The sequence below is a fragment of the Sciurus vulgaris genome (assembly GCF_902686455.1).
Source record: "Sciurus vulgaris genome assembly, chromosome: 17".
NCBI lineage: Eukaryota > Metazoa > Chordata > Mammalia > Rodentia > Sciuridae > Sciurus > Sciurus vulgaris.
The window spans coordinates 62182711-62206778 of NC_136478.1; the positions used below are offsets into that span (position 1 = coordinate 62182711).

At 57.4% G+C, this 24068-nt stretch overlaps 4 protein-coding genes across 8 annotated transcripts; all 4 read right to left on the minus strand.

Annotated features, from left to right (window-relative positions):
- Nucleotides 1-85: 85 nt before the first annotated feature.
- On the minus strand, nt 86-6653 carry KLK9 (kallikrein related peptidase 9). Its single transcript, XM_079119565.1, has 5 exons — nt 5854-6653; nt 5559-5715; nt 2733-2998; nt 1509-1645; nt 86-1189 (listed from the first exon to the last, which is right to left on the minus strand). Exons 1-5 carry the CDS (start codon nt 5894-5896, stop codon nt 1037-1039), a joined length of 756 nt encoding a protein of 251 aa, XP_078975691.1. The 5' UTR covers nt 5897-6653; the 3' UTR covers nt 86-1036.
- A 1910-nt stretch (nt 6654-8563) lies between these two features.
- On the minus strand, nt 8564-13658 carry KLK10 (kallikrein related peptidase 10). Its single transcript, XM_079118097.1, has 6 exons — nt 13523-13658; nt 12938-13042; nt 11908-12085; nt 10994-11268; nt 10071-10204; nt 8564-9665 (listed from the first exon to the last, which is right to left on the minus strand). Exons 2-6 carry the CDS (start codon nt 13026-13028, stop codon nt 9513-9515), a joined length of 831 nt encoding a protein of 276 aa, XP_078974223.1. The 5' UTR covers nt 13029-13042; nt 13523-13658; the 3' UTR covers nt 8564-9512.
- A 1504-nt stretch (nt 13659-15162) lies between these two features.
- Nucleotides 15163-19611, minus strand: KLK11 (kallikrein related peptidase 11). Of its 3 annotated transcripts, none has more exons than XM_079118096.1 (6): nt 19431-19611; nt 17769-17843; nt 17322-17355; nt 16574-16839; nt 15959-16095; nt 15163-15592 (listed from the first exon to the last, which is right to left on the minus strand). In XM_079118096.1, the coding sequence occupies exons 1-6, from the start codon at nt 19489-19491 to the stop codon at nt 15440-15442; spliced, it is 726 nt and encodes a 241-aa protein (XP_078974222.1). In that variant the 5' UTR covers nt 19492-19611; the 3' UTR covers nt 15163-15439. The 3 variants fall into 3 exon arrangements, with proteins under 3 accessions (XP_078974222.1, XP_078974221.1, XP_078974220.1); XM_079118095.1 differs by lacking the exon at nt 19431-19611 and adding an exon at nt 18601-18676 and having other exon boundaries at nt 15167-15592; nt 17199-17355; XM_079118094.1 differs by having other exon boundaries at nt 15168-15592; nt 17199-17355; nt 19431-19609.
- Nucleotides 19612-20046: 435 nt separating this feature from the next.
- On the minus strand, nt 20047-23721 carry KLK12 (kallikrein related peptidase 12). Of its 3 annotated transcripts, none has more exons than XM_079117565.1 (5): nt 23672-23721; nt 23159-23318; nt 22201-22460; nt 21539-21672; nt 20047-20698 (listed from the first exon to the last, which is right to left on the minus strand). In XM_079117565.1, the coding sequence occupies exons 1-5, from the start codon at nt 23706-23708 to the stop codon at nt 20543-20545; spliced, it is 747 nt and encodes a 248-aa protein (XP_078973691.1). In that variant the 5' UTR covers nt 23709-23721; the 3' UTR covers nt 20047-20542. The 3 variants fall into 3 exon arrangements, 2 of the variants coding, with proteins under 2 accessions (XP_078973691.1, XP_078973692.1); XM_079117566.1 differs by having other exon boundaries at nt 20048-20698; nt 22201-22457; XR_013760227.1 differs by lacking the exons at nt 21539-21672; nt 22201-22460; nt 23159-23318; nt 23672-23721 and adding an exon at nt 20783-20953 and having other exon boundaries at nt 20561-20698.
- Nucleotides 23722-24068: the final 347 nt, after the last annotated feature.

Sequence of the window (24068 nt, forward strand, 5' to 3'; positions counted from 1 at the left end):
GAAACGAAATCTTGAGGGACGACGGGCTGGAATATTGAACCGAGGGAGGAGAGAAGGGTGCTCAGTGCTGGGGCGGGTCCCCTGGGTCTGAGGGAGGTCGTGCTGGGGCTGAATTCTTGTTTCTTGGAAGGAGGGGCTTGGAATCTGATTCTTGTGGGAGGAGGGGGCTGCGTCCGATAACCCGGAAGAAAGGCGGGTCTTCTCGATTCCGAGTGCTGAGGGCGGACCGGGCCCGCCCGCTGCTCGAGGTGCGGGATCTGGGAAGGCAGGTTTGGGAAGCGCCGTGACCTGGTTTCCCCTTCCCCTGGGGGCGGCGGGACCAGCCCAAGCAGAACTCAAGAGCCTTGCTGCAATAGGTATGATGGAGACCGACGTCAGGCAGGACTTACTAGCCTCAAGGGGGAATTGCTACTCGGTGGCAGAGCCCTCATATACCCTTCGCCTCCCATCGGCGCCCCCCCCCCATTCCACAGCGCAGGCAGATGGAAGGCGCGGCTCCCCTCTTTATTGTAAAATCGTCCAATGGCTCTGAAAGGATGGAGACCACCAACTCCCCGTCGGGTCCGCGCCAGGATTCAAACCCAGGACACGCCCAGGGCAGGGCCGCGAGGGGCGGAGCCCAGCAGGGTCTGAATTCCACCTGGGCGGAGCTACAGTGCCCCTGACTTCACAGGAGGCGGGATCTCCAATGGAGGCGGGGCCCAAGGGGGCGGAGTCCAAAGGTGACGTCCCATTGGGTAAAGTCCGATGGGGGCGGGACCACATGGTTGGGCAGTTCCGTGGGATGACGCCTGTTCTCGGTGACGCCACAGACAGGGCCAAGAGGGGCGGAGGCGTGTCCCTGCGCAGCTCCGAGGAGGTGTGGCTACATCGCCGTTTAGCGCGGAGGCAGAGCCTGAGGGCGCGCAGCCTGAGCATCCGGGGCTTAGTCTCCAACACAGCTGGAGGTCAAGGCGGAGACGTTGAGGCAGGAGCCCTGCAGTAACTCCTGGTCCCGCGTCCACCTTCCTCTCACAGTCCTCCTTAGCGTGAGGGCTCAGTTTTCCTCTATGGTTTTTCGAATCCAGTCCACGTAGTGGCGTACGCTAGTATAGACAGAGGGGCGCCGGGGTCTGGAGCAGGGCTCAGCGCCTCCAGACACCACACCTGCAAGGGTCCCATTGCAAACCAGGGGTCCCCCAGAGTCACCCTGTGCGCGAAATAAGAGCAGAGGAACTGTTAACGCCTGTCCACTTCCTCTTCCCGAGAAGGCCCCGCAGGGTCCTCAACACCCAGGAGTCCAGGTCTCCAGTCTCTCCTCTCTGACCCAGGAGGAAAAGCTCTGAGACCCACCTCCCCCCAGGACCTGGCATTCTAGCTCCTAGCACTCTCCCTCCCCAGGACTCAGTGCCCCACCCCCACCTCCCAGTCTTCTATAGCTCCAGGAATCTGCGGTTCCAGTTGTCCTCTTCCCCAAGACCCAGCAAACTCATCAGGCCTATCGCCTCTTCCCCTCAACAGGGTCTTACCTGGCAGGAGCCTCGGCCCCCCTCCCACAGGCCTGCACATATCATGCTGTCTGATATGTGGCCTGGATACGCCCAGTGACAAAGTTTGGTGTCCAGGATGCTGATGTTGGCACACTGTAGTGTGAGTGGATACCGCACTGTTTAGGAAAAAGATCCACAGAAAATGAGCAGCTGCCCCCAGCAAACCCAGAAATCCCCCTTCCTGAATCTTCCCTGCAGCCTTTCCACTGGAGGACCCACAGAGCCACATCATAAACTCAAGGATGGAGACAAGAGATGGTGACATAGACAGTCATAGCATGTAAGAGAAACAGGTGGGCGGGGGGGGGGGGGGGGGGCGACCAAAAGAGCCAAAGAAAGAAAGAGGAAGCTGCAGAGAGCAAGAGACAAAAAGAGACTCACTTGGAGAGAAATAGACCATGGAGGGAGGGAGAGGCCTTTTAAAGGGAGATTCTCAGAGGAGGCCATGAAAAAATGGAGAAGCAGACCCAGAGACATGAGAGGGGGGCAGGACAATAGAGGGGCGGGGGACAGACACAGAGATACTGGCTACAGCTAGAAGTAGGTAAAACACATCCAAGAGAGACAGAGAGGGATACGGATACACAGATGCACAGCATAAGAGGACTTCCTGGGTGAATACAACGCAGGTGGGGAGTGTGCAGCCAGCCAGCAGCCAGTAGGGTAGAGTGCAGTGGACCCATATCTTGTCTGAAGAGGGCAGCCTCTACCCATTCTGCCCAGGGCGCTCCAGGGATGTGGGCTATAGGTTCCTTAAATCTTTCAAGCACATCCAGAAACCTGGCTTTATAAAATGTCCCGGTTTTAGATATTGGCAGCCACAAATTCAGATTGATTTTTAAAAGACAATTTGAAAACTACTACTAACAGAGAAAGCCTGATTTGGCTAATGGGTTGCCAGTGTGTAACTGAGAGACGGAGGTTTCATTGCAATTTTAAGATGCACGTATATTCACACTTAAATGTTTGTGGAATTGGAATGTGTCTTCCAGTCCATGAGGTCAAATCACCAACTGCACTTTTTTTCATTCTTAGCAGTTCATAAAATAATTATGCATCTTAAACTTTATAGTATTTTAGATTTGATGAATAGGTAGGTGTTCGGAGGAGAGGATAGAGGTAAAAAGGGGGACAGAGCAGAGGGGCAGCAGAGCCCAGCCCTGGGCCTGAGACCTCCGGGCTGTGTCACAGGCAAGGCCATACCCTTGGGGCTAGACACTGCTCCCCAGCCTGAGATGAGGCACTGAGTGCCCGGGGAAACGTAGGACTGGCTGAGGTTGAGGGGCTGCACAGCAGGACCCAGATGTGCCCGCCTGGGCAGACGGATCAGCATGATGTCATCGTTGTGGTCATTGGCACTGAGGTCCTCATTGAACCCGGGGTGGGGGAAGAAGTCTGTGACCCGGAACAGCTGCTCTGGCCCCTCCCACCGCCAGAGGTGATGCTCCCCAAGGCGGACCCACAGGTACCTGCTGGGACAGACTTCAGAGGTCAGGTTAGAGGGAAGTCGGGGGTGGGTGTCTTATCAACCCCAGTCCCCTTTTCCTGTCCATCAGGGTGCTGTGTGACTCTTCACAAGCCATGCACCCTCTCTGGGTCTCTGCTTTCCGCTCTGACTTTCTGTCTGCCTCTGCCTGTATAGCCCTCCCCTGACCACTCCCCCTCATAGCCTACCGTGCTGAGTGAGCCACTGTCCTTCCTGCCCCACCTAGAGCTCCAATGGTGACCTGGGTCCCCTGGAACCTTGTAGACCACACAGTTACAACCATACAATAACAACCCCACTTCCTGCGCCCACAGGTCTGGTGACTAAGTGTTCTGGGGTGTGGGTACATGGAGAGGGATGAAATATGGAAAATCTCCCAACTGGGGGTCATCCATGGCCTCAGGCTTTTTCTGCCATCATGTCCTTTACCCGCAAGGCAGTTCTTCCTGAGGCCTGACCTTAAGCCCTCTTACTGTATCCCAGCCCACCTGTTCTGTTCTAGGTCCTCCTCTGAACAGGTGGAGGCCCTGCAGGGATCTACCTGTCCATCCCCCATCTCTGACCCCTGACCTTGGTAGGCACTAGACTCATGACTAAGAATTTGGGTTTAGGGAGTGTGAGATGTTACTTCTGTCTCTGACCCCCTATCCACCCTGTGGTCTTGATCTGTGTTGGGGAAGTTTAGCCCCTGCACCCCAATCCTTGCTTCCAAATCTCTTCTGTCTCCATATTTCTGTCTTTCTCCTTTTTTGTCTTTGGGGCTAAATCCAAACATTGTTCCCCCAGTCCAAGGTACAGGTTTGAGTTAAATGAGACCTTGTTGTGGAGCAGTGCGTGGTGGGAAATTCCCACACAGCATCCTGAACCAGCATTTTTACTTCATTCCTGGAGGGAAGGATATTAGAACAGAGAGGCCTCTGTTCAGAGATTTGGTACGGAGGATTCCTGCATCACATAGACCTTGGATTCTACTAGAGTGCCCAGAATCCAAGATTCTAGAATTCCAAGGTCCTAACACCCATTTGCCATGGCTGTAGGATTCTCAGAGGCTCAAGTTTTAGAATTTTATGGATCCAAGATTCTAACATCCTGTATTTCTGTAGGTTAAAAAGTCCAGGATTTGGGCTGGAGCTATAGCTCAGCGGTAGAGCGCTTGCCTAGCCTGTGTCCTTAGTACTGCTAAAAAATAAACAAATAAGATAAAGGCATGCTGTCTGTCTACAACTACAGATTTTTTTTAAAGTCCAGGATTTTTAAATGATCTGCATTAAATCTACGGCCCAAAGAGTCTAGTATTCTAATATTTGAGAATGATAAGAATAGAATTTCAGCCTGGCAGGGTGACCCACACCTGTAATCCCAGTGGCTCGGGAGACTGAGGCAGGAGGATTGCAAGTCCAAGGCCAGCCTCAGCAATTTATCAAGGCCCTAAGCAACTTGGTGGAATCCTATCTCAAAATAAAAAAATAAAAATGTCTGGGTTCATTCCCCAGTACCGAAAATAAAATGAAATTTAAAATTTAAAATAAAATAAAAATTTCAGTCTGCTGGAAGCGTACCTTAGTGGCAGAGCTCTTGCCTAACGAGGACCTGGGTTCAGTCCCAAGACCAAAAGAAAAAACAAAACCCTAGAATTTCATTATTCTAGAATCCCACAAACCCATGATTTTAGAAATTAAGTGCCTAGAATTCAAAGAGGTTAAGACTCCCAGCTCTCTGAGTTAAAGCTTCCTGAGTTTTAAGACTCTGGAATTATGGAATTCTGAGGTATTGAATCCACCTATTTTCATAATCTATGTTTATGAAAATAGACTTCTAGAATTCTTAGAATCACAGTATCTGTGAATCAAAGATTCCAGGATTGTTAAGTCTCAATATTCCATGAGCCCAAAACACTGGAACTCAAGATTCTAGGATTGCACTAGCTAGTACTGCCGCTGAACATTTGAAATGTGACTTATCCCAACTGAGATGTGTCATCATCTATATAAAATACACGCTGGATTGCAAAGCTTTACTACAAAAAAAAAAAAAAAAAAAAGTAAACTATGTCACTCATCGTTTAAAATGTAATTACATTTTGAAATAAGGTTTTGAGTATGTCCAATTAAATCTCTTATCAAAGTCACACTGTTTCTTTTTATTTTTTTAACATGCCTACAGGAAAACTTAAGCTACACATGTGGCTGGCAGGGCATTTCCGCCCCGCGGGCCGAGGTAGGCCCCGGAGATTCTCATAGTCTTTGCATCCTGTGGTTCTAGAATTCCAAGGGTCCAAGCTTTCAGGATTCTGTCATTCTGGGTTTCTCGGGTTAAGAGTCTAAGATTTTAAGAGCCAAAGCTTCGAGTCTTAGACTCTTAGAACCTTCCATATTTTAGGACTCTGGAAGTGCAGAATTTGGGCAGCTACCCCTCCTGACCCTAAGAGTTGGACTTCTGGGGTCAGAAATGGAGGTCTCTCGGTGATCCACCGGAGGCCCCTCCCTGCCACCCTCGCCTGCTCCCCACTCCCCTGCCCAGCATGGCGGGCCAGGGGCACTCACGGCTTGCGGCAGTGGGCAGCTGTGAGCAGCCAGCGGTCACTGATGAGAGTCGCTCCGCAGAAGAGTCTGGTGCGGTAGAAAAGACCAGCCTGCCAGGGCTGTGAGTTGCGGCGACATTCCTCCGCCCCGATGGTGCGGGTGTCTGCCCAGCCTTGCCCTGGGGTGGGAGCAAAGGGGTCAGTGACAGCAGGCGTGGAGGGAGGGCCTGGGAGAGGATGCTGGGCCCCGAGGGCAGGGTGCAGGAGCCCGGGGCGGAGAGCGGAGCCCGGGGGCAGCGGGCCTGTGGCAGGCTCACCTGCCAGCAGGGACAGCAGAGCCCAGGTGAATCCCAGCTTCATGACCTCGGGGCGCGCGGGTCCTCAGCCTGCCTTGGCACCTGCGCTGCTTTAAGGTACACCCTGCATCTCCTTCCTCCTTCTTGGGGCCGCCCCAGTGATTAATCAGGGTTGGGAAATGCCCCTGGGGGAGGGGGAAACCCTGGGGTTGTGCCAGGGGGTGGGGGAACCTTGGGAGGGGCGGTGGGCCCAGGGCCCCCCCCCTGTTGGGAGAGCTGGCCCTAGCTGGACCAGAACTCCGCCTCATGGGGAAGGGGTGCTGGTTTGTGGAGGGGGCGGCTCCTCTGAGCCTTCAGAGTGGGGGCCGCTCTTCCCCCTGACCTGGGGCTGCAGGGTCTGGATCCAGAATCTCTCAAGGCCTGGAGGAGGCAGGAGATGCCTAAGGCAGGATCCCAGGATGGAGGCCCGTTGACTCTGGATGCTGGACTGGTGTACAGGCCTGACCCCACTGGCTGACTGCAGGAGCTTCAGGGGACTGCCCAGAAGGTAGGGTGGGGCAGAAGGACCAAGGTAGGTGCAGTGAGGTGTCAGGGAAGAGTGGAAGAAACAAGAGGGGACATGGAGAGCCAGGGGGATCCCAGTGAGAGGAGACAAGAAAGACTGAGCAGAACCCAGACAGGCCAAGGCCAAGGAGCCCCCCACTACACAGAACCCTCCCTGCCCCGGGGTCTTGGGCCCTGTCCCACCGTGACAGAGGTGTCTTCCACAAGGTCAGGAAGCCTGGTCCCAGCTGGGTTAATCCACTCTGGTCACAACCTGCCCCTTCCCCACAGCCCCCCCCCCCCCCAAGGGCCAGAGTGCCCCACCTGCCTGGGCCCAAGCGCCCTCCCTCTCTCTTAATACCACCTGATCTTTGCCAAATCCCAAGAACATTTGCTGCATCTTCCCCACCCATCTCTCCCCTCCTGCCTCCGTTGTCCTTCCCATCACCCCTTCTACCTGGCCTCTTTCCCCATTTCTTCTCAGCAGTGGGGCAGCCCCTGAGGAGCCAGGCCCAGGTCTGACTCATCTCCGTGTCCCCAGAATCACCCAGGTCTGGGCTGGGTTCACGGGAGTCCTCAGGAGATGTCAATCGAGTGAGTGAATGTCTTTCTCCATATCCTCCTTTATCTGGTGAACTCTTGCTCATCCTTCCAGACCCAGTGGCCCTCCACCAAGGTGCCTTTCTCACTTCTCCGACACATCAACCTTTGCTTCCCTGGGCACTCACAGCCCCTGCCACTCCCCACTGGCCACAGGCTATCAGCTGGGATGGGCTCCCTCTGGGTGGAACAGAACCATCTGTGTCCAAATGTCTTGCTGGCACTGGGTAGGCATGTGACCTCGGGCAAGTCACTGGACCCCTCTTCTCTCTTAAGCAGCAGTAATAACCAGGGTTGTGTGTGGCGGGGGGACTAAGGGAGTTAACATACTGAACTCGGAGCCTGACTCGTGGTGGGTGTTCAGTAAGCCTGGCTCTCCATCTCCTGTAGAGTTCACACCTCCTTCATCAGAGCATGTATTGCCCATGGCCAATTACTCTCTCTCCAAAAGGACCCACTGTGTGACGAGAGCCGAACTAACTGCTTTTAAGAATACTGAAAAGCTATCTTCATTCTGTTCCTAGTGTAAGGTATATTGCTCACGTATAGTATCTCACTTAATTCTCACAAGCGTGTAATCAAGCAGGTATCTGCATTCACAGAGGGGTGAACTGAAGTAGAGAAAGCATTCAAATAATTGGCTCAAGGTCCCATAGTGAATGCATTTTCTTCTCTAGCTGGTGAACTCCTACTTATCCTTTAAAACCCCCCACAAATATCCCTTCGTGTGAAGCCTTCCCCAGCTCCTTCAGGCAGAGTCCTCAGATGCTCCATGGTGCACCGACTGATCAATTTGTCACTTGTTCATTCAACAATGTGCTGAATGGTTTCTGAGCCAGGTACCATAGAAGTGCTTAGAATACAGGGTGGACAAGTACCTGAGTCCTTGTCCCATGGACTCTGTGGGGGGGGGGGGATGCACAGTCATCATCAAGTGAACAGATAAATGAGAGAATTCCAGCTGTAATGAATGCTGTGAAAGAAACAGAGCAATGGGATTGGTGACCAAAAAGGGACCCCTTTCCAGGACAACCAGGAAGGTCTCCCGGAGGAGGTGACCTTTGAATGGAGACCTGAATGACAAGAATGTAAGTCCTGCCTGCCTCCCGGACCTGACCAACAGCTTCCTGAGGGCAGGGCTTAGTCAGACTCATCTCCGGCGCCTGGCCTAGGACATGGCTGGGTAAACATCACGGAGCGCGTAAAGGAATGGATGAATTGCCTGGAAATGTGTCCAGCCCCAAGTTCCCACCTACTTTGCTTCTGATCCTTGGGTGACAAACTTGACTGATACACAGGACTGACATTTCCTGGGTGTGCTACTGGGGTGGGACAAGGAAGAGGCAAGGGAGGGAAGGGGTCTAGCCTACCGTGTGCTCAGACCTCAGATGTCAATCTTCTGCGGGCTCTGTGGGGGCAGGGACCTTGTGATCACCACTGTGTCCCCACCACCCAGCATGGGGCCTGGCACAGAGTAGATGCTCAATAAATTGGTGTTTGACAGGGGAAACCAGTGGAATCCACACCTTGTGGAAGATTCCTGCTATGTTTACATGCGACTTAGGTCATAACTTACAAGTTTCAGACTCCAAAGTCCAGGCAAAGCCGAGACCCTTGAACATCTATTCATTTATTTCTCCTGGATTCTGTGAATAACCACCCTGCCCCCAGCATAGAAATATTTACACAGAGATAATTTCAGGAAGAGGAAAAAAATCTCTCCTTCCAAGCTTTCAGGACAAAAATCTCCAAGCCAGTTAATAACAAATCAAAGATTTTCCCCTAAACCTTAGGGGGAGGCTTCTGGGCACAGACATAGGAAGTGAGGCTACAGCCTCTGGTCCTGGAGTGAGCTCCCTGGAGTTCCAGTGGCCCCGTGAAGGCGGAGAGGGGGCCAGATGAGTCAAGGGAGCCTCACCTCTCCTGGGACAGGAGGGGCTGCTGACTGGACCTAGAAGCAGGAACTAGAGGGTGGGAAGGAGGAAGAGGTGCAGCTGCTTCCGGAGGCCCCCCCTCCCCCCCACGAGAGCACGGAATGACTCTCCCATCAGCCAGGAAGCAGGGCTGGGGGTTTGGAGAGAGGGCTACCCCAGACTCTCTTCTCCCTGGGACAGAGACACTTTTTCCAAGATGCTGTCATGACAACAGGTACCATTTAGTCAACGCTCACCACACGCTGTTCAGGCTTAAGTGACAATTATAAAGATTTGCACACGGTCCATCACCTGCTCTTCACAGTGCATTTCAGAGGTAGGCACTTCATTGTCCCTATTTTGCAGGTGAGGAAACCAAGGCTCAGAGAGGGTACTTGGCTTGCCCCAGGTCACACAGCAGGAACTTTCAGGTTCCTTGCTTTTCCCAAACAAACCTTTGCCACAACTTTCTGTACTTGGGCTCCAGTGTGAGCAGAGAACAGGAGTGGCGGGGGAATGAGGGGACAGGGGAACAGATGGGCGGGCAGACGACAGAGGATCTAGCTGGATGGGGAGGAAGGGCAGAGGAGGAGAACAGGTGGTGAAGGGGTCTCCAGGGCTGGATCAGTTGGAGCGAATGGTTTTCTTGATCCAGGGGACATATTTGCAGATCTGGGTGTAAACAGCCGGGTGCTGGGCAGAGCCGCAGGGGTAAACGCCCCAGGAGAGGATGCCCTGCAGGGTCTGGTCACACACCAAGGGGCCGCCTGAGTCACTCTGCAGGTGGGAGAAGGGAGACCCCAGTGTGAGAGCCGCCACTCAGGGTCTGAGGAGGAGGGAAGGGGCTGGGTGGGGCTAGAGCTGGGTGGGATAACGATGGGCCAGGGTGGACTGGAATCAGGTGTGGGGTTGGGGTGCACTGGGGTGAGGATGGAGGTGGGCTTCGGGTCCAGGGTGGCGTCAGGAGATGAGAAAGGAGATGTGTTGGGGTTGAGGTTGGGACAGTGGCTCATGGTAGGTGCGGGTGGAGAAGGATCGGGACACAGGAGGACAGCAGGAGGGTGGGCAAGAGGCTGAGCCCTGGGACAGGATGAGAGGATGAGGACCAGGGAGGGGTGGGGTGAGGATGGAGCAGGGGGTGGGGGCAGGGACAGCCATCTCCTTCCTCCTGGCCGTCCCTACCTGGCAAGGATCCTGGCCCTGGTCCAGTCCAGCACAAATCATGTTGTTGGTGATCACCCCAGGGTAGAAGACTTCACACGCGTTACGGCTCAGGATGGTGACCCTGGAACAGCTCAGGCCCTTGTTGTACTTCACTGATGGGAGCACATGCGGGTAATCCCTGGGGTCAGCCTTTCCTCTGTGACCCAGGGGTCTGCATGCAAGACTGCCTAGCGGAGGCTCCTCCCTCAGACCCAGGGCTCCAGGCCCAGCCTCCTCCCTCAGACCCAGGGATCCAGGCCCAGCCTCCTCCCTCAGACCCAGGAGCCCAGGCCCAGCCTCCTCCCTCAGACCCAGGGCTCCAGGCCCAGCCTCCTCCCTCAGACCCAGGAGCCCAGGCCCAGCCTCCTCCCTCAGACCCAGGGCTCCAGGCCCAGCCTCCTCCCTCAGACCCAGGAGCCCAGGCCCAGCCCTCCTCCCTCAGACCCAGGAGCCCAGGCCCAGCCTCCTCCCTCAGACCCAGGGCTCCAGGCCCAGCCTCCTCCCTCAGACCCAAGAGCCCAGGCCCAGCCCTCCTCCCTCAGACCCAGGGCTCCAGGCCCAGCCTCCTCCCTCAGACCCAGGAGCCCAGGCCCAGCCTCCTCCCTCAGACCCAGGAGCCCAGGCCCAGCCTCCTCCCTCAGACCCAGGAGCCCAGGCCCAGCCTCCTCCCTCAGACCCAGGAGCCCAGGCCCAGCCCTCCTCCCTCAGACCCAGGGTCCAGCCCCAGCCCTCCTTCCTCAGACCCAGGGGTCCAGGCTCAGCCCTCCTCCCTCAGACCCAGGGGTCCAGGCCCAGCCTCCTCCCTCAGACCCAGGGTCCAGCCCCAGCCCTCCTTCCTCAGACCCAGGAGCCCAGGCCCAGCCTCCTCCCTGAGGTGCCAGCCTCAGAGCCCCCACTCTTACCTCTCCTGGAAGATGTGGTGGCCCAGCCAGCGATCTGGCACTGGTCTCCCGGCTGGGCACAGTGGTGGGGCAGCTCTAGGGTCTGGACGCGGGACCCCTGCACAACGGGTCTGCGCAACTTCAGCAGCATGAGGTCGTGCTCATCTGTCCTCCTAGGCAGGATGGGGCCTGAGCCCTGGCGGTACTTGGGGTGGACAACAGGGTGGCTAGCCAGGCGGAGCTGCTCCCCCTGGAGAAGCAGCAGGTGGTCGTCCCCAACTCGAGCCCACAGTGGCCTGGGGAGGAAAAAGCCAGTAGGGAGGCAAAGCCTTCACGGAGCGTGGGCTCTGAGACCCTGGGGAGCAGGTGAAGGCAGGGAGTGGGGGCCCACAGCTGTGTCCTGAGGTAGGAGGGGTTTGAGGGAAGCGGTTATCAGGAACAGGGAGGCTGGGAATCCTGGGACCTAGGGAGGAAGAGGCTGGAGATGGGAGTGGGGCCTGTGGGCTGGATTCCCAGAGGTGGGGAGCATGGGTTCCTGGGTTCTGCAGGAACTGAGGGCTGGAGGCCTGGTTCTGGTAAAGCGTACATCCTCCTTTCTCTGTAATGACATCTGGTCCTTCCTCCCTGGGTGGGGACACCTGAGGTGAGCATTATCATTTAGTTCTAACCTCCTGACTACATCACACCCTGACTTCTGCCTCTTTAACATACAACTCCCTACTCCCAAATGGAAGGGGACAATCAGCTGAATAGGCATGATGGACCCGGAAACAGAAGGACTACGCCGCCCCCTGGCGGCCACAGCCAAGCCCTACCTCTCCACTTCCAGGAAGGCCTCCATGATTAATCCCATGGGAAGCTGGGAAAGACCCAAGTGTCCCTCCCCGTCCCTCCCCTCCCCGGGATTGGCCCACCCACTCCAACGCGTCCCCTACTTGTTATTCCAGCAGTGCGCGGCAGTGAGCACCCAGCTCTCGTCCACCAGGACGCCTGCGCAGTGGAATGAGAGGCCATTGAAGAGGGAGACCTGCCAGGGCTGCGATCTGCGCGCGCACGGGGCGCCGAAGGTCGCAAGATCCAAGTCCGTGTCATTTACGGGGAGCGCATCCGCGGCTGAAAAAAGAACGGAGAAGACGGGGCGGGAAATAAGAACCCGTAGGAAGTGTCTGGGGACTGGCCTGCGGGGGGCGCTGTCAGAACACTAGGGAGTGGGGAACTGGGGAACTGCTTGAACCAATTAAAGTCAGCGAAGAAAGGCGTGAAAGTGCAAAGACACGTGGATGGAGCAGAGCAAGGCGATGGCAGAATAGGGTGGGTCTGGAGGGGCAGGGACCTGGCAAACTGACGCCAGCGGAGGTAGCGCGGGAGCCTAACACCACCGCGCGATGAAGCGGAGCCACTGGAGAGCTGCGGTGTGGAAAGGGGCGGAGACAGACTGAGGCGGACGTTAAGGGGGTGGGGCTATAACGGGGCGGGCCGTAAGGGGGCGGAGATAGAACGCGGCGGGAGGTAAGGGGGCGGAGATAGGACGCGGAGAGCATAAGGGGGCGGAACCGAACGCGGTGGGGCGGTGAGGGGGCGTGGCTAGAACCCGGCCCGGAGTCAAGCGGATGGGCGACTCCGCGGAGGAGGGATGGGAATACCCAAGGGAACTGGAAAATGGGAGAGGGCAAAAAGTGTCTAGGCAACACTTGGGACAAAATATGGTAGAGTCAGAAGAGGAGGGGGCAGAATGAGGCCGAGTAAAGGGAGCAGAAAGAATGCGGCGAGGACAGAAGAGGGTCTGAATGGGGCAAGACACCCAGGGGCCGGGCTAGGAAAGGGACTCCGCAGACACGGCTGCGATCCCTGCTCGGAACGTAGGGTGGGTGCAGGGTTCCCAAAGGGACCAGAGGTGAGTGCCGTTGAGCGCATACTCCTCCCTCGGTCTCGGCCTCTCCAGCCGCCCCCTGTTCCCCGTCTCACCCCGGAGTTGCGCCATCAGTAGCGGCAGCAGCAGCTTCATCAGGGCCCAGGCGCCAGAGGCAGCGGAAAGGTGGTGGTGCGAGGGTTTCATAGCGGGGACCGGGACTGGGGGACAGGAGGCGGGTTAAAACTGATGCTCTGTCTGAGACCCCCACCTCGCGGGCCTGTCCGCCCTGCCTGGGCCACCCCAGACTGTCGCGACCCGTTTAACCCGCAGCCGACCCCCACAGGGGCGGGGGAACTGGTGATTCGGGCCCCAACTGCCCTAATGGGAGCAATTACCCTAATGACGCCCCTGGTAGCTTCCTCCCGTCCTCCCTATGCCTGAGGGGAGAACTCGGAGAGCCCGGGCGGCCCTGGTGGCCAGCTACGTTGCGTGCCGGGTTTCGCCCTCCTTCGCAGGTGGGGTGGGGATCCCACACTTAGAGCCAGTGGGGACCTCTTCCTAAATTGCACTGCTGGGAAACTTTCCTGTCCCGCAGATAGGGAAATCAAGGCTCAGTCAGGGCTCCTGCCCGAGGCCTGAGGATCCCCACCCGACCTCTCCTATGCTCCCCAACGCGGGTGGGCTACATCCCGCTTCACCTGGGAGTCGTCAGTAGAAAGGAGGAAGGAGAACCGGAGGTGCCCCTGCCCTGCTGTGTGGGCTGTCAGAATCCTCTGCCCAGGGACCCCTGGCCAGACCTTCCCTTTTAACTCTCAAGATCCCGGAAGTTCCCCACCCTTCCCCGGGGGATTCACTCCCTCTTTTTCCTTCAGCCTAATTACTCTGTGGGTGGGGTTGGCACCCAACCTGGGCCCCAGATTCCTGCTTTGGGAGGGGCCCTGGAATACAGGCTTCTCCCTTTGCCCCAAACACCCCTTTTGTAGCTGGATTCTTTGGGGATAGCCTGGGTTCCTGTTTCCAGAAGTCTTTCCAGGTGTGGTGATGGTGGTGGGGGAGGGTGCCATGTCTTCAGGGAGCCTGGGTGGTGGGATGGCAGGCGATGGTGTTCAGACTCTGAGAGAGGAAATGAACAGGAAAATGCACACCTAGAGAGACAGGTGAGAGCTGCCAGAATGCAGAAGGGGCAGGAGGCAGAGATCAAATAGATGGATGGACAGAGTAGGAGGGACAGAAACCAGCTGGGGAAGGGAGACCCTATAAACCAAAGCAGAGGGAGGGGCTGAGACATTTCTGAATCAGGAAAGACCCAGACAGAAAGGGAGAGGAGAAGGAACAGGAGGCAGAGAGAAGGATGCTTTGTGTCTTGAGCCCATCCCAGAGCTGGAGCAGTGGGCTTCTTGTGTCTGTGACTGGCACTTGGGGTTGAGGAGGGCGGTGGCCTTGCATCATACCCATGCATGCCCATCTCACACCCTCCCTGCCATCTGTGTGTCTCCAGGTGACACTCAGGCCTGTGACTCACAGGAGGCCCAGGCTGCAAGGGGCATCGACATCACCTGGGACAACTCCCTTATTTGGGGTGAGGAACTGGCAGATTCAGAGAGGGAAATGACTCACAAGAGGTCACACAGCCAAGTCCACCTAACAATGGAAGGCCCTAATTCCAGCTCTGGGCCCTTACTCTTCATGCCAGCTACCTCCCCTGCAAGATGAGAAGAATCTTGGAAAGGATCCCGAATTCCTGACGATTTATGAACCACCTTGTCCTTTGGGAATTAACTTCGGCGGTTGTTCAGCTCAGTCAAACTTTTGTGCAGTCAAACTTTTGGAAAGTTCTTTATGTGTGTCTAATATGGCTATGGAGCATTTGAAATGTGTCAAGTGTGACAGAGGAACTATGTTGCTAATTTTAATTGTTTTTTACTTAAATAGGTGCATGTGACCACAATATTTGTTAACATGGGCTTCAATTAACTACCTGTCATAGAGGTTGAAAAATAATAATTTTGCTAGGTCTTGCTACGTGCAGGCTGACTTATTTACTGTGCTATTAGACAATTTTACAGTTAAGGAAACTGAGCTTTAATCAAAGCAGGATCATTTGTTAGTTAAGAGATCACCTTGTTTCAAATCTTTGCCCTTCTTTCCCTTAGTGGCCTTGTGACCATGAGCAAGCAACTTCCTTTCTCCATGCTTCGGTCTCCTCATCTGTAAAATGGGTATGATGCTAGTACTGACCTCATAAGGTTTGTGAGGATTGTGTTGATTGATGTATTTAAAAGCCCTTTGGACTAGGGTCTGGAACATAGTAAGTACTCAAGGGATTCATTCACTCTAAATATTTATTTCAACCTTGGTGTACGTCAGGAACTGTGTCTGGGGCTGGAGATGTGACCATGAACATAACAGCTATCATCGCTTCCAGAGTCACAAGTTAGTCCCAGCCAGGCTGTCCCTAATTCCAAACCCCAAGTTCATTAAAAAGCTATGCATCTCCTGTAGCCAAGGTGGCCCCAAGAAAGTACACGAAGGAGCCCTGACTTAGGGTTTCATGTGAACAGAATGAACGAAATCAAATCTTTACAGAAAGATTGCACTATGCGCTTGGGTCCTGTTTAATTGTTGTTCATTGTCTCCTGGATCCAGTCCACATATTTGCAGACTTTTGTGTAGACACCGGGCTTTCTGGTGACAGCACATGGATCTTGGCCCCAGGAGATAATGCCTTGAAGAGAGTCGTTACAGACCAGAGGGCCCCCAGAGTCACCCTGGGCATGAGGAGAGAAAGAACCTGTCAGAGCAGAGGGTGGAGGTTCTGGGCGGAGGGGTGGTGGGGAAGTGCGGCGGGGAGAGAGAATGGGTTGGCAGTGGGACTGGCGATAGACTGGGGTGGTGAACTTGGGATTATATATGTGGGAATAAGGATGGTAAGGTCAAAATGGGTTTGGGGATGGTCAGGTTGGAAATGGGAGTGGGCTTGGGGCTGGGGATTGTGTTGGAGTCAGATACAGCAACTGGCGATGGAGCGGGTTTGGCTGCAGGGGCAGGTGACCTTGGTGCCGGGGTTGAGGTTGTGGATGTCATTGAGGTTGGGGAAGGGGCTGTGGCAGGAGACCTGGGCCCTGCCCTCTGACCTGGCAGGAGTCCTTGCCCTCCTTCCCAACGCTGGCGCACAGCATGGTGTCGGTGATGTTGCCCGGGTAGGCGCTCTCACACTCCTGGTGCCCAATGATAGAGATGTTGGCACATCGCAAGGTGTGCGGCAGGTGCACTGTGGAGACAGCGGGAGGGGACGTGGGAAACCAGCCCCCGCCTCCCCAGCCCCGCGGAGTCTTGCCGCCACTGGCTCCCGGAAGAACCCTGGTCCTTTGTACGCAGAGCTAACTCCTCTGTCTGCTTGCACCAATGGCAACAGCCATGCTATCAAGTCCACGCTTGATGCCGGGTGCTGTCTGTATGCATCTCTAATGCCGCCCTGGAGGTGGGCGAGCTTATTCTCATGCTTTAGACAGAAAACCAAGCTTCAGAGAGGCGAAGCTCCTCGCCTGAGGCCCTGCGCTAGCCAGTTACAGGCTGCACATCACACCCGTCTGGTGTGAGGCTGGGATTTGTGCCTCTGCCCCTCCCCCTGCCAGCCCTGACTTCTCATGCTTCCCGTGGCCAGGTCCCACTGCTGACACCCCCAGGTCCCCTGTGTCATTTCATCCTCATGACCACCCCTCCCCCGGGTTTCCCTCTATAGTCCCTACACTGGGGGCTGGACGTGGTGCCCCAGCCGGAAATGAGGCAGCGGGTGCCAGCGGTGACGCAGTGTGACGACAGGGTGAGGGGCCGCACGGCGCGGGTGATGAGGGCTGGGGAGGACATCTTCACCAGCATGATGTCGTTGCGGTGGTCTTTGTTGGGGAGGCTGTTGTTGAAGCCTGGGTGCGGGAAGGACTCGGTGGCCGTCCGCCTCTGCTCGCAGCCGTCCTCATGCTGCAGGTTGTGCTCCCCCAGGAGGACCACATAGCGGCTGAGGTGGGAGAGACGTGGTCAGAGACGGAGAGGTGCAGGGGACGCGTGGGCGGGCTGGGGCGGAGAGATGAGTGACACCTCCAAGAACAAAGGGACAGGGCTCTGCCTCCAACCCTGTCTCCCTGGGAGTCCCCTTCCAAGCTCCAGCCTGACCCCCAGCCCATCCCCAGAACCCCCCAGGTCCCAACACATCCATCCCTCCATCTTCAATCCCGGCCGATCCCACCATCCCACCAACACCCCCATCTCCCACCTGCCTGCCCACCCTCCTCCACGTTCTTCCTGTCCCCAAGCCCGCTGCCACCCATCTCTCCATCTCCAGCCCCCACCCAGCCCCGCCCCAGCCCCCGCACCCACGGCTTGCGGCAGTGGGCTGCTGTCAGGAGCCATCTGGGGGCGATGAGGGTCGCCCCGCAGAGCAGCCGTGTCTTCTGGAATAAGGCCGCCTGCCAGGGCTGGGAGTGAGGAGGACATTCGTACCCCTTGATGATCCTGGTCTCTCCCCCGACGTGCCCTGTAGGAGGTGGGGGCAAAAGGGCCTCAGGCATGAGGAGGGGGGACCCCGCAGAGGAGAGCGAAGGCAGTGAGGGACTGGGACTGGCCCCGATCTGGGGTCCCCCTGGGATGCACCACGCGGATGGTCAGGCATTCAGGAGACGAAGTCCTTCCTCCCTGGTGGCTCAGCAGCCTCTGTCCTGAGCTCCCACCACTCCGCTGCCCTGGGCCCTCCTCTGGACCCCCGACCTCTCCCGATGCTGGCATGTAGAGGGGTTATGCCCAGCAGGGCCAGGGCCACCAGCACCTCCTCAGGGCAGATCTCCACACAGATGCCGCCTGGGTCTTTCTGTTTTGAATACCAGAGGGTGGGGGTTCCCAGCAATGGCAGAACCAGGCCCTGGTGCTCCCCATCCGTCGCCATCACCGTACCTGTCACCAGGGCAAGCGTGATGAATTGCAGAATCGTCATGGCCTGGCGCAGGGCAGGGCAAGGCCCGGGTTCCTCTGGGAACAAGAAGGGAGCCAGTCTAAGCGCTGGTGGGGGTGGGGGGATGGAGGGCCGTTCACCACTCCCTGCCCTGGCTGCCAGCTGGCCCCTCTCCCCGCCCTGCCTGCTCCCCCAGGGAGAAGCCAGCTCTGGGGAACCCCCAGTTCTCACAGCACAACAATCAACCTTAGGATAAATCTTAGGCTCAGAGTGGCTCGGAGTGGGCTTGGGCCAGCTGGAAGCTTCCAGTGTGCCAAGGAGCCAGGGGAAGTTGCGGAAAGGGCTCTGTGGGGTGAGCCAGGGCCGGGCCTGCTGGGCCTGTGGAGGCCTCGGGCACACTGGAGGTGCTCTTCCTCTTGCCCACCCCCTGGACCTGGCCAGGGTCCAGCAGCCTGGGTGGAAGGACAGGGGGACCTGGGCCCAATTCAGTAACCACCCCATTTTTTTGTGGTCCAACAGCAGGGCGACATGGAGGCATTGAGGTCTGTCTCCAGGGAAGGAAGTGGTCAGTGTGGGACCGTGCTCTGCCCCCTCCTCCCCTCCCCCTTGCTAACCCCTGCCCCTGTGCCGGAGGGAGCTGGGTGGGGTGGACAGGGAGGGCCGTACCCTCAGCTGCCCTGCCAGCGGGGGTGGGAGAGAAGGGCTGGACTGAGATGTGGAGCTGGAGTCAGAGGTCATGGAGGTTGGGGGCAGCAGGTTGGAGGTGAGAGACCAGAGAGGGCTAGAGAGCCCCACCCACGCAGGAAAGGACAGAGCTGGAAAGGAAGTGGGTACCGAGGCCGAGGAGGACTGGCATCCAGGGTGGGCAGACTCCTGGAGGGGGCTTCTCTTCCCTCCCGGACTCACGGGCTCTGGGCTGGGGCTCCAGGGGCCCGGCGGTGGCAGCTGCGGCAGGCTGGGTCGAAGTGCCAGGCACCGGGCAGGCAGGCAGGCAGGGGTGGCCCCGGGAGGGCTGGGACGACTGGCCTCAAGCCTGCCTCACTGCCTGGGGGCGGGGCGTGGGGGCCTCCCTGGCACGTGTGCTGCCCGGTCCCTCTCCAGGCCCCTCTTCCCCTGTCTGTGTGCACCAGTCCCTTTCTTGCTGGCTCTGCATCTGTCACTCTGCCGTCCTGTCACTCTGTGTGGGAGACCTTCTTCTTTCTGTAACTAGGCTCCCGTCCTGTCTCTCTGTCCCTGTTCCTTCCTCCATCTGGGCTCTGTGCCCTGTCTCTTGCTGCCTGTCCTCATCTCTCCTCCTTCCTGTCTGTGTGTCTGTGGCTCCCCAGCTCTCCCTCTGCCCCCCATCCCTGTCTCCTCCTGCCCTGTCCCTCTCGCCTCGCAGCCCCAGCTGGCCATGGCCTCCTCTGGGCCCCTCCCTTCTCCTTTTCAAAGATGGGGGGAAACTGGGACGTCTTGGAGGTGGGGCTGTTGCCAGGCAAAGGGGCAGGACGGCAGGGTGAGGGAGGCAGGTCGGGGCCTGTAAGCCAAGGCCCAGGAGTGGGAGAAGAGCCCTCTGCAGGTGCCCCAAGCCCCAGGGCTCTCTGGGGCCTCATTCTCTAGTGGCCCTTCCCTCTCCCCACCTCCCGTGCTGGACATCTGAGTCCTGGTCCAGTTGTGGCACTTACTCGCTACTGCCGGGCCTGGGCCTGATGGCTTCCAGTCCTTCAGCCACCTCAGCTGCCTCATCTGTGGAACCCGGTGCAGATCCCCACTTGGCCCAGCTGTTTGTTCTCAATCAGATCTCCGCCCTGGTCTTCCTCTCCTCACTCCCTAACCAGATGTGGAACAAGGCGGGGTAGGCCCAGACAGCAGCCAGGCCTGGCCTCAAACCCTGCCTCTGCCTCTTCCTACCTCAGTGACGTGGGATGAGGGACTCCACCCCATGAGGCTCAGTTTCTTCATTTGCAACATGGGGGTGACGGCCCTGCCTTCGGGTGGGGTGGGGGGTGGGATGAAGACTCCAGAGAGTCGTGAGAGGAGCCCAGCACTGTGGGGCTCGGTAACAGGCCCGGCTGTGCTGTGAGTGAGCCCTTGTCCCTTCAGTCCCCGCCCCCCTTCCATGCATTTCAGAGGATCTCTGCCTGCGGGAGAGAACCCCAGGGGTGGGCAGGACCCTTTAAGGCAGCGGCCATTTTCCATCACCGTGGGTCATCCAGACACATTAAAATAGACCGAGTTCCTGCACTAAATATAGTGTGTGCGCTCCGTAGCAGAGCTGGGCCACCATGGGCCAGGGTAAAAAAGTCACGTGTCATAGACATTTCATTAAATGGTCACTGAACTTTGATTTTGCAGTTTTCATTGGATATTTGGGAGTCAACAATTTTCTTTTTCTTCCTTCAGGTTCTTCATAGGTCATTGAAAAGTGACCGCCATTTCTATCATGCCTGATATAGAAAGATGGCCTTCATTTTTAGTGTTACCAGTAAATTTTTCTACTCCATTCCTGTGTGATTCCTGAGGGAAAACCCTACCCTCTCTGCTATCTATTTCTGTGCCTGTAGGTAGAGAGTTGGGAAGCCTCCCTCCGTCTCATACAGCATAGGGACATCAGACAGACACAGCCCTCCTTCAGATACATTATATTTATTTCTGACAGTTGTGCAGTCCTCCCTTCAAGTCATGGGTCTCAGGAGTACTGGTTAGAAGTTCCAAGAAGTTCTCCAGATCAACAAAGATTCTGGTGCTGAGGGTCCGACAGGCCCCCAAGTAGAGGGGTGGAGATGGAGGACGCAGGTCAGTTGTTCCTCATGATCTCCAGGATCCAGTCCACATACTTGCAAATATTGGTGTAGACTCCTGGGATGCCTCTTTGCCCGCAAGGCTCCACGGACCCCCAGGACACCAGCCCCTGAAGGACTCCCCCGCATACCAAGGGTCCCCCAGAGTCACCCTGGAAGATACAAGAAGGAATAGCGCATAAATAAGGGAGAAATCCCCCTCCTGTTTTCCTCCCCACCCCTCCCCTACCACAGACCCTTTCCCAGGCCTTGGGGATGGTGGTCCAAGCCTGGTCTTGGGAGGAAGGAGCACAGCCCGGCTGTCCGGAAGACAATGGCAGTGGCTAGCCAATCGAAGAGAACACATTGTCCCCGAGGGACAATCCTAGGGAGGAAGGGTGGGACTCTAAAGGGAAAGGGCAGAGGTTCTTTCAGGACATTGACTGGGGCGCTGGCCAATGAGTGAAGAGAATGCTGTCTTCTGTGGCCAATCCTAGAGAAGGAGGGCGGGGCTCCATGAGGGCAGAGAGTTCTCTTAAGGACAGTGGCTGGGTCCCGGGACAGTGAGATTTAGCAGCCTCCACCTCCTCCTTGGGGACTCCAAGAGAGCGAGAATGTGGAATCAGAGGGTAAAGGCCCACTGGCCCCTTCCCGTCTCTGTCCCCACATCTCTTTGTCACCCTGGAACCGCACCAGCTGGAAGATGGTGTGGGGCATGCCAGTGCGGTCTGAGCTCCGGATCCCGGGTGGTTCTTTGCCCTCCTCATCCTCTGTCCTTGTACCCCCGCCCCTTTGGACCCCCTGCCCACCTGCTCTTCTTGTCTGCCCCCTCCCTCTCTCTCCCCCATCTCGGGCCTGTTCTCCGTCTTCCTCACTTATTCTGAGCCTGGCCTCCTTTCTCACCCATCTCTTCCCCTGCCCCCATTTCCCTCAGTTCCTGTCCTGCTTCCGTTTCCCCTTCTCAGCCCCCTCTTCCTGCCCTGGGTGACCATGCACCCACTGTGTGTGCTCACCTGGCAGGCGTCCCTCCCAGCGACGCCGCCTGCGCACACCATGTTGTCGGTGATCCTCTCGGGAAACACGGCCTGGCAGGCGGCATTGGAGACGATGGAGAGGTTGAGGCACTGGAGCCGGTCAGGGAATGGGCCTGGGGATGGGAGGTGGGGGCTGCAGGGTCCCTCAAAGTCCCTTTCTTCATTTCCTTTGTCCCAACTCCAGAGTATCTTCTGATCCTAATTTATTTGACCCCAGACTTTATGAACCCAAACCTCTGGCCCCAGGCCCCAAGCCCCTGACCTCTAATCTCAGATGGGAGATAAAATCCCAATTTATATCCAGATCTGCAACATCTGGATCCCAACATCTGGACCCCAGGACCTCTGCCATACAGACTCTCACACCCAAACCCCTGACCCTAGTCACCCAGATCCTACTTATATGAACCGTTAACTCCAGTTTGGTGACCCCTGACATCACTATGACCTGACTGCATCCCTGACCCCTGACTTCTGACCCCACACCCACTCCCTTCACCTCCTTAAATCCTACGGGATCCATTTTGATCTCTGACCCTAGACCATGATCCTGATATCTTCCTGCAGCCTCACGACTCTTGACCTCTCACCCTACACCCCAGGCTTTCACCCTTCTGACCCCTGCCTTGGGGGCTCCTTACTCCATGGCTGGTTTGTGGTGCCCCAGCCCGAGATGTGGCACTCTGTGCCCGGGGCTGCGCAAGCACTGGGCAGGGGCAGGGGCTGCACGGCGCGGGTCAGGCGCACGGGTGTCCCCAGCCTGAGCAGCCGGAGGTCGTGCTCGTGGCTCCGCAGGGCTCCCTGGTAGCTGGGGTGGGTCACCGAGAAGCCGCTGCGCCGGATCTGCTCCGTCCAGTCCAGCCTGCTGAGGCTGTGCTCCCCCAGGCGCACCCAGTACCTGCTGGGGTCGCAGCGGCTCAGCACGGGCAGGGCGGCCCCGCCCCCCGCCGCAGCCTCTCTTGGCGCCTCCGATGCTCTTAACCGCGAAGCCCGTGAGGTGGCAGGAGTAGACATGTCCCTAGTTCACTGCCTATTCCTGACACCTGGGCCCACGGAGGAGTTGTTGGTACTGTTGACTGAGCAAGTGAATTCTGTCCAGCTGCCTCTCTGTCCAACTGTCCCTAAGTCTGTCAGTTCCTTTAGGTCTGATCTCCCCTTTTACAAAACCTCGCAGAACATCAGACCTAGAAAGTGACTCATTTTACAGATGGGGCTACTGAGGCCCAGGGAGGTGACAGACCTTGTCCCTGTGTTTGGGGTAATTGTGGCCCAGGACCCAGACTGGGACAGGTAATAACTGAGACTGGTGACAGATGCCATACAGGAAAGGGTGGCACATGAGGGAATGGAAGGGGGCAGGTGGGCAGGTTTCAGGACCTTCCTGGGTCCTCCACCCACTCCACCTCACTCCCCCAGCCCCACCCCAGTCCCACTGCTGAGGAAGTTCCACTCCTTGTCTAACCTCAGACTCTCTTGTCCTCCTGCCCTTGGCCACTCATTCCCTGAGGTCTACTCTGAGTGACCCTCCCGAGACCCTCGCTAGCACTTGCCTCCCTCACCTTCCTTTGCCCACCAGGAAGGGGCCAGACTGGTGCCCACCTGCCGCTGCAGTGAGCCGCCGTGAGGACCCATCTGCGGTCAATGAGGACCCCCCCGCAGCGCAGGCTGGAGCCCTCAAACAGCCCCACCTGCCAGGGCCGCGAGTGGGGCGGGCACTCCATGCCGTTGACGATCTTCTCTGTGTCGGCCTGGCTCAGACCTGGGGACGGGTGGAGCCCGGAGGGGGTCAGAGGAAGGAGGAGAGTAGAGAGGTGGGGACAGTGGGTGAGGGCCAGGGATAGTTAGGAAAAGGCACAGTGCATCACCAAGTGACCCCGAGAGGAAGAGGAAAAGAGGAACAGAGAGCCAGGAGGGGAACGGAGAGCCAGGGACAGAGGCAGAGAGAGGCAGGGGAGCAGGACCCAGAGCTGGGGACCCCCGGGGCACGTGTGAGTCCCTCTCCCATCCTCAGGGCCAGGCTGGGGCCAGAGCTGAGCCAGGGAGACCAGCCTCCTTGTGGGGAGGGAGGGACCTGGCCCCAGTCCTACCCCTGCCCAGCACCCAGGTACTCACCAAATGTGCACAGGAGCAGGAAGGTGCTGGGCTTCATGGCGGCCTCCTCACGGCCTGGAAGAAAGGGACTGTCAGAGATGGCCCTGGCCTGGCCTCCCGTCTCTGCCCTCCATTCTCCTGCAGATCTCTCGAGGGGCTGACCTCCCCTCCCCTCTGCCTGTCCCCTCCTGCCTGCCCTTCATGGTGGACGGTCTGCCCCTTCTCACCTTCTCTTTGGCTGTGGGATCCTCTATGTGGCTGTCACTGGCTCAGCCCGTCTATCTCTCTGTCCACCCACCTGCCTGTCCTTTCATCTGCCGGCCACCTCTCCACTGTCCACCTGGCTCCTCAGCCACCTGTCATGCTGCCCCACCTGTCCCCTGTCAGGCAGTCCCAGGCTCCAGGCTGACGAGGCGTC

Excerpts from the sequence above, each read along its gene's own strand:
- KLK9 (XM_079119565.1), bottom strand. The coding sequence starts at position 5,896 with ATGAAGCTGGGATTCACCTGGGCTCTGCTGTCCCTGCTGGCAG. Across the intron at positions 5,716-5,853 it reads TCTGCTGTCCCTGCTGGCAG|GGCAAGGCTGGGCAGACACC; the intron begins GTGAGCCTGCCA and ends CTCCCACCCCAG. Across the intron at positions 1,190-1,508 it reads GGGGCCGAGGCTCCTGCCAG|GGTGACTCTGGGGGACCCCT; the intron begins GTAAGACCCTGT and ends TTTCGCGCACAG.
- KLK10 (XM_079118097.1), bottom strand. The coding sequence starts at position 13,028 with ATGAAACCCTCGCACCACCACCTTTCCGCTGCCTCTGGCGCCTGGGCC. Across the intron at positions 10,205-10,993 it reads CACCACATCTTCCAGGAGAG|TGAAGTACAACAAGGGCCTG; the intron begins GTAAGAGTGGGG and ends TGCTCCCATCAG. Across the intron at positions 9,666-10,070 it reads AGGGCCAGGATCCTTGCCAG|AGTGACTCAGGCGGCCCCTT; the intron begins GTAGGGACGGCC and ends TCCCACCTGCAG.
- KLK11 (XM_079118094.1), bottom strand. The coding sequence starts at position 19,491 with ATGAGGCAGCTGAGGTGGCTGAAGGACTGGAAGCCATCAGGCCCAGGC. Across the intron at positions 17,356-17,768 it reads CACGCTTGCCCTGGTGACAG|GGCACGTCGGGGGAGAGACC; the intron begins GTACGGTGATGG and ends CACCTCCTACAG. Across the intron at positions 15,593-15,958 it reads AGGGCAAGGACTCCTGCCAG|GGTGACTCTGGGGGCCCTCT; the intron begins GTCAGAGGGCAG and ends CCTCATGCCCAG.
- KLK12 (XM_079117565.1), bottom strand. The coding sequence starts at position 23,708 with ATGAAGCCCAGCACCTTCCTGCTCCTGTGCACATTTG. Across the intron at positions 23,319-23,671 it reads CCTGCTCCTGTGCACATTTG|GTCTGAGCCAGGCCGACACA; the intron begins GTGAGTACCTGG and ends ACCCGTCCCCAG. Across the intron at positions 22,461-23,158 it reads GCGGCTCACTGCAGCGGCAG|CAGGTACTGGGTGCGCCTGG; the intron begins GTGGGCACCAGT and ends CTGCGACCCCAG.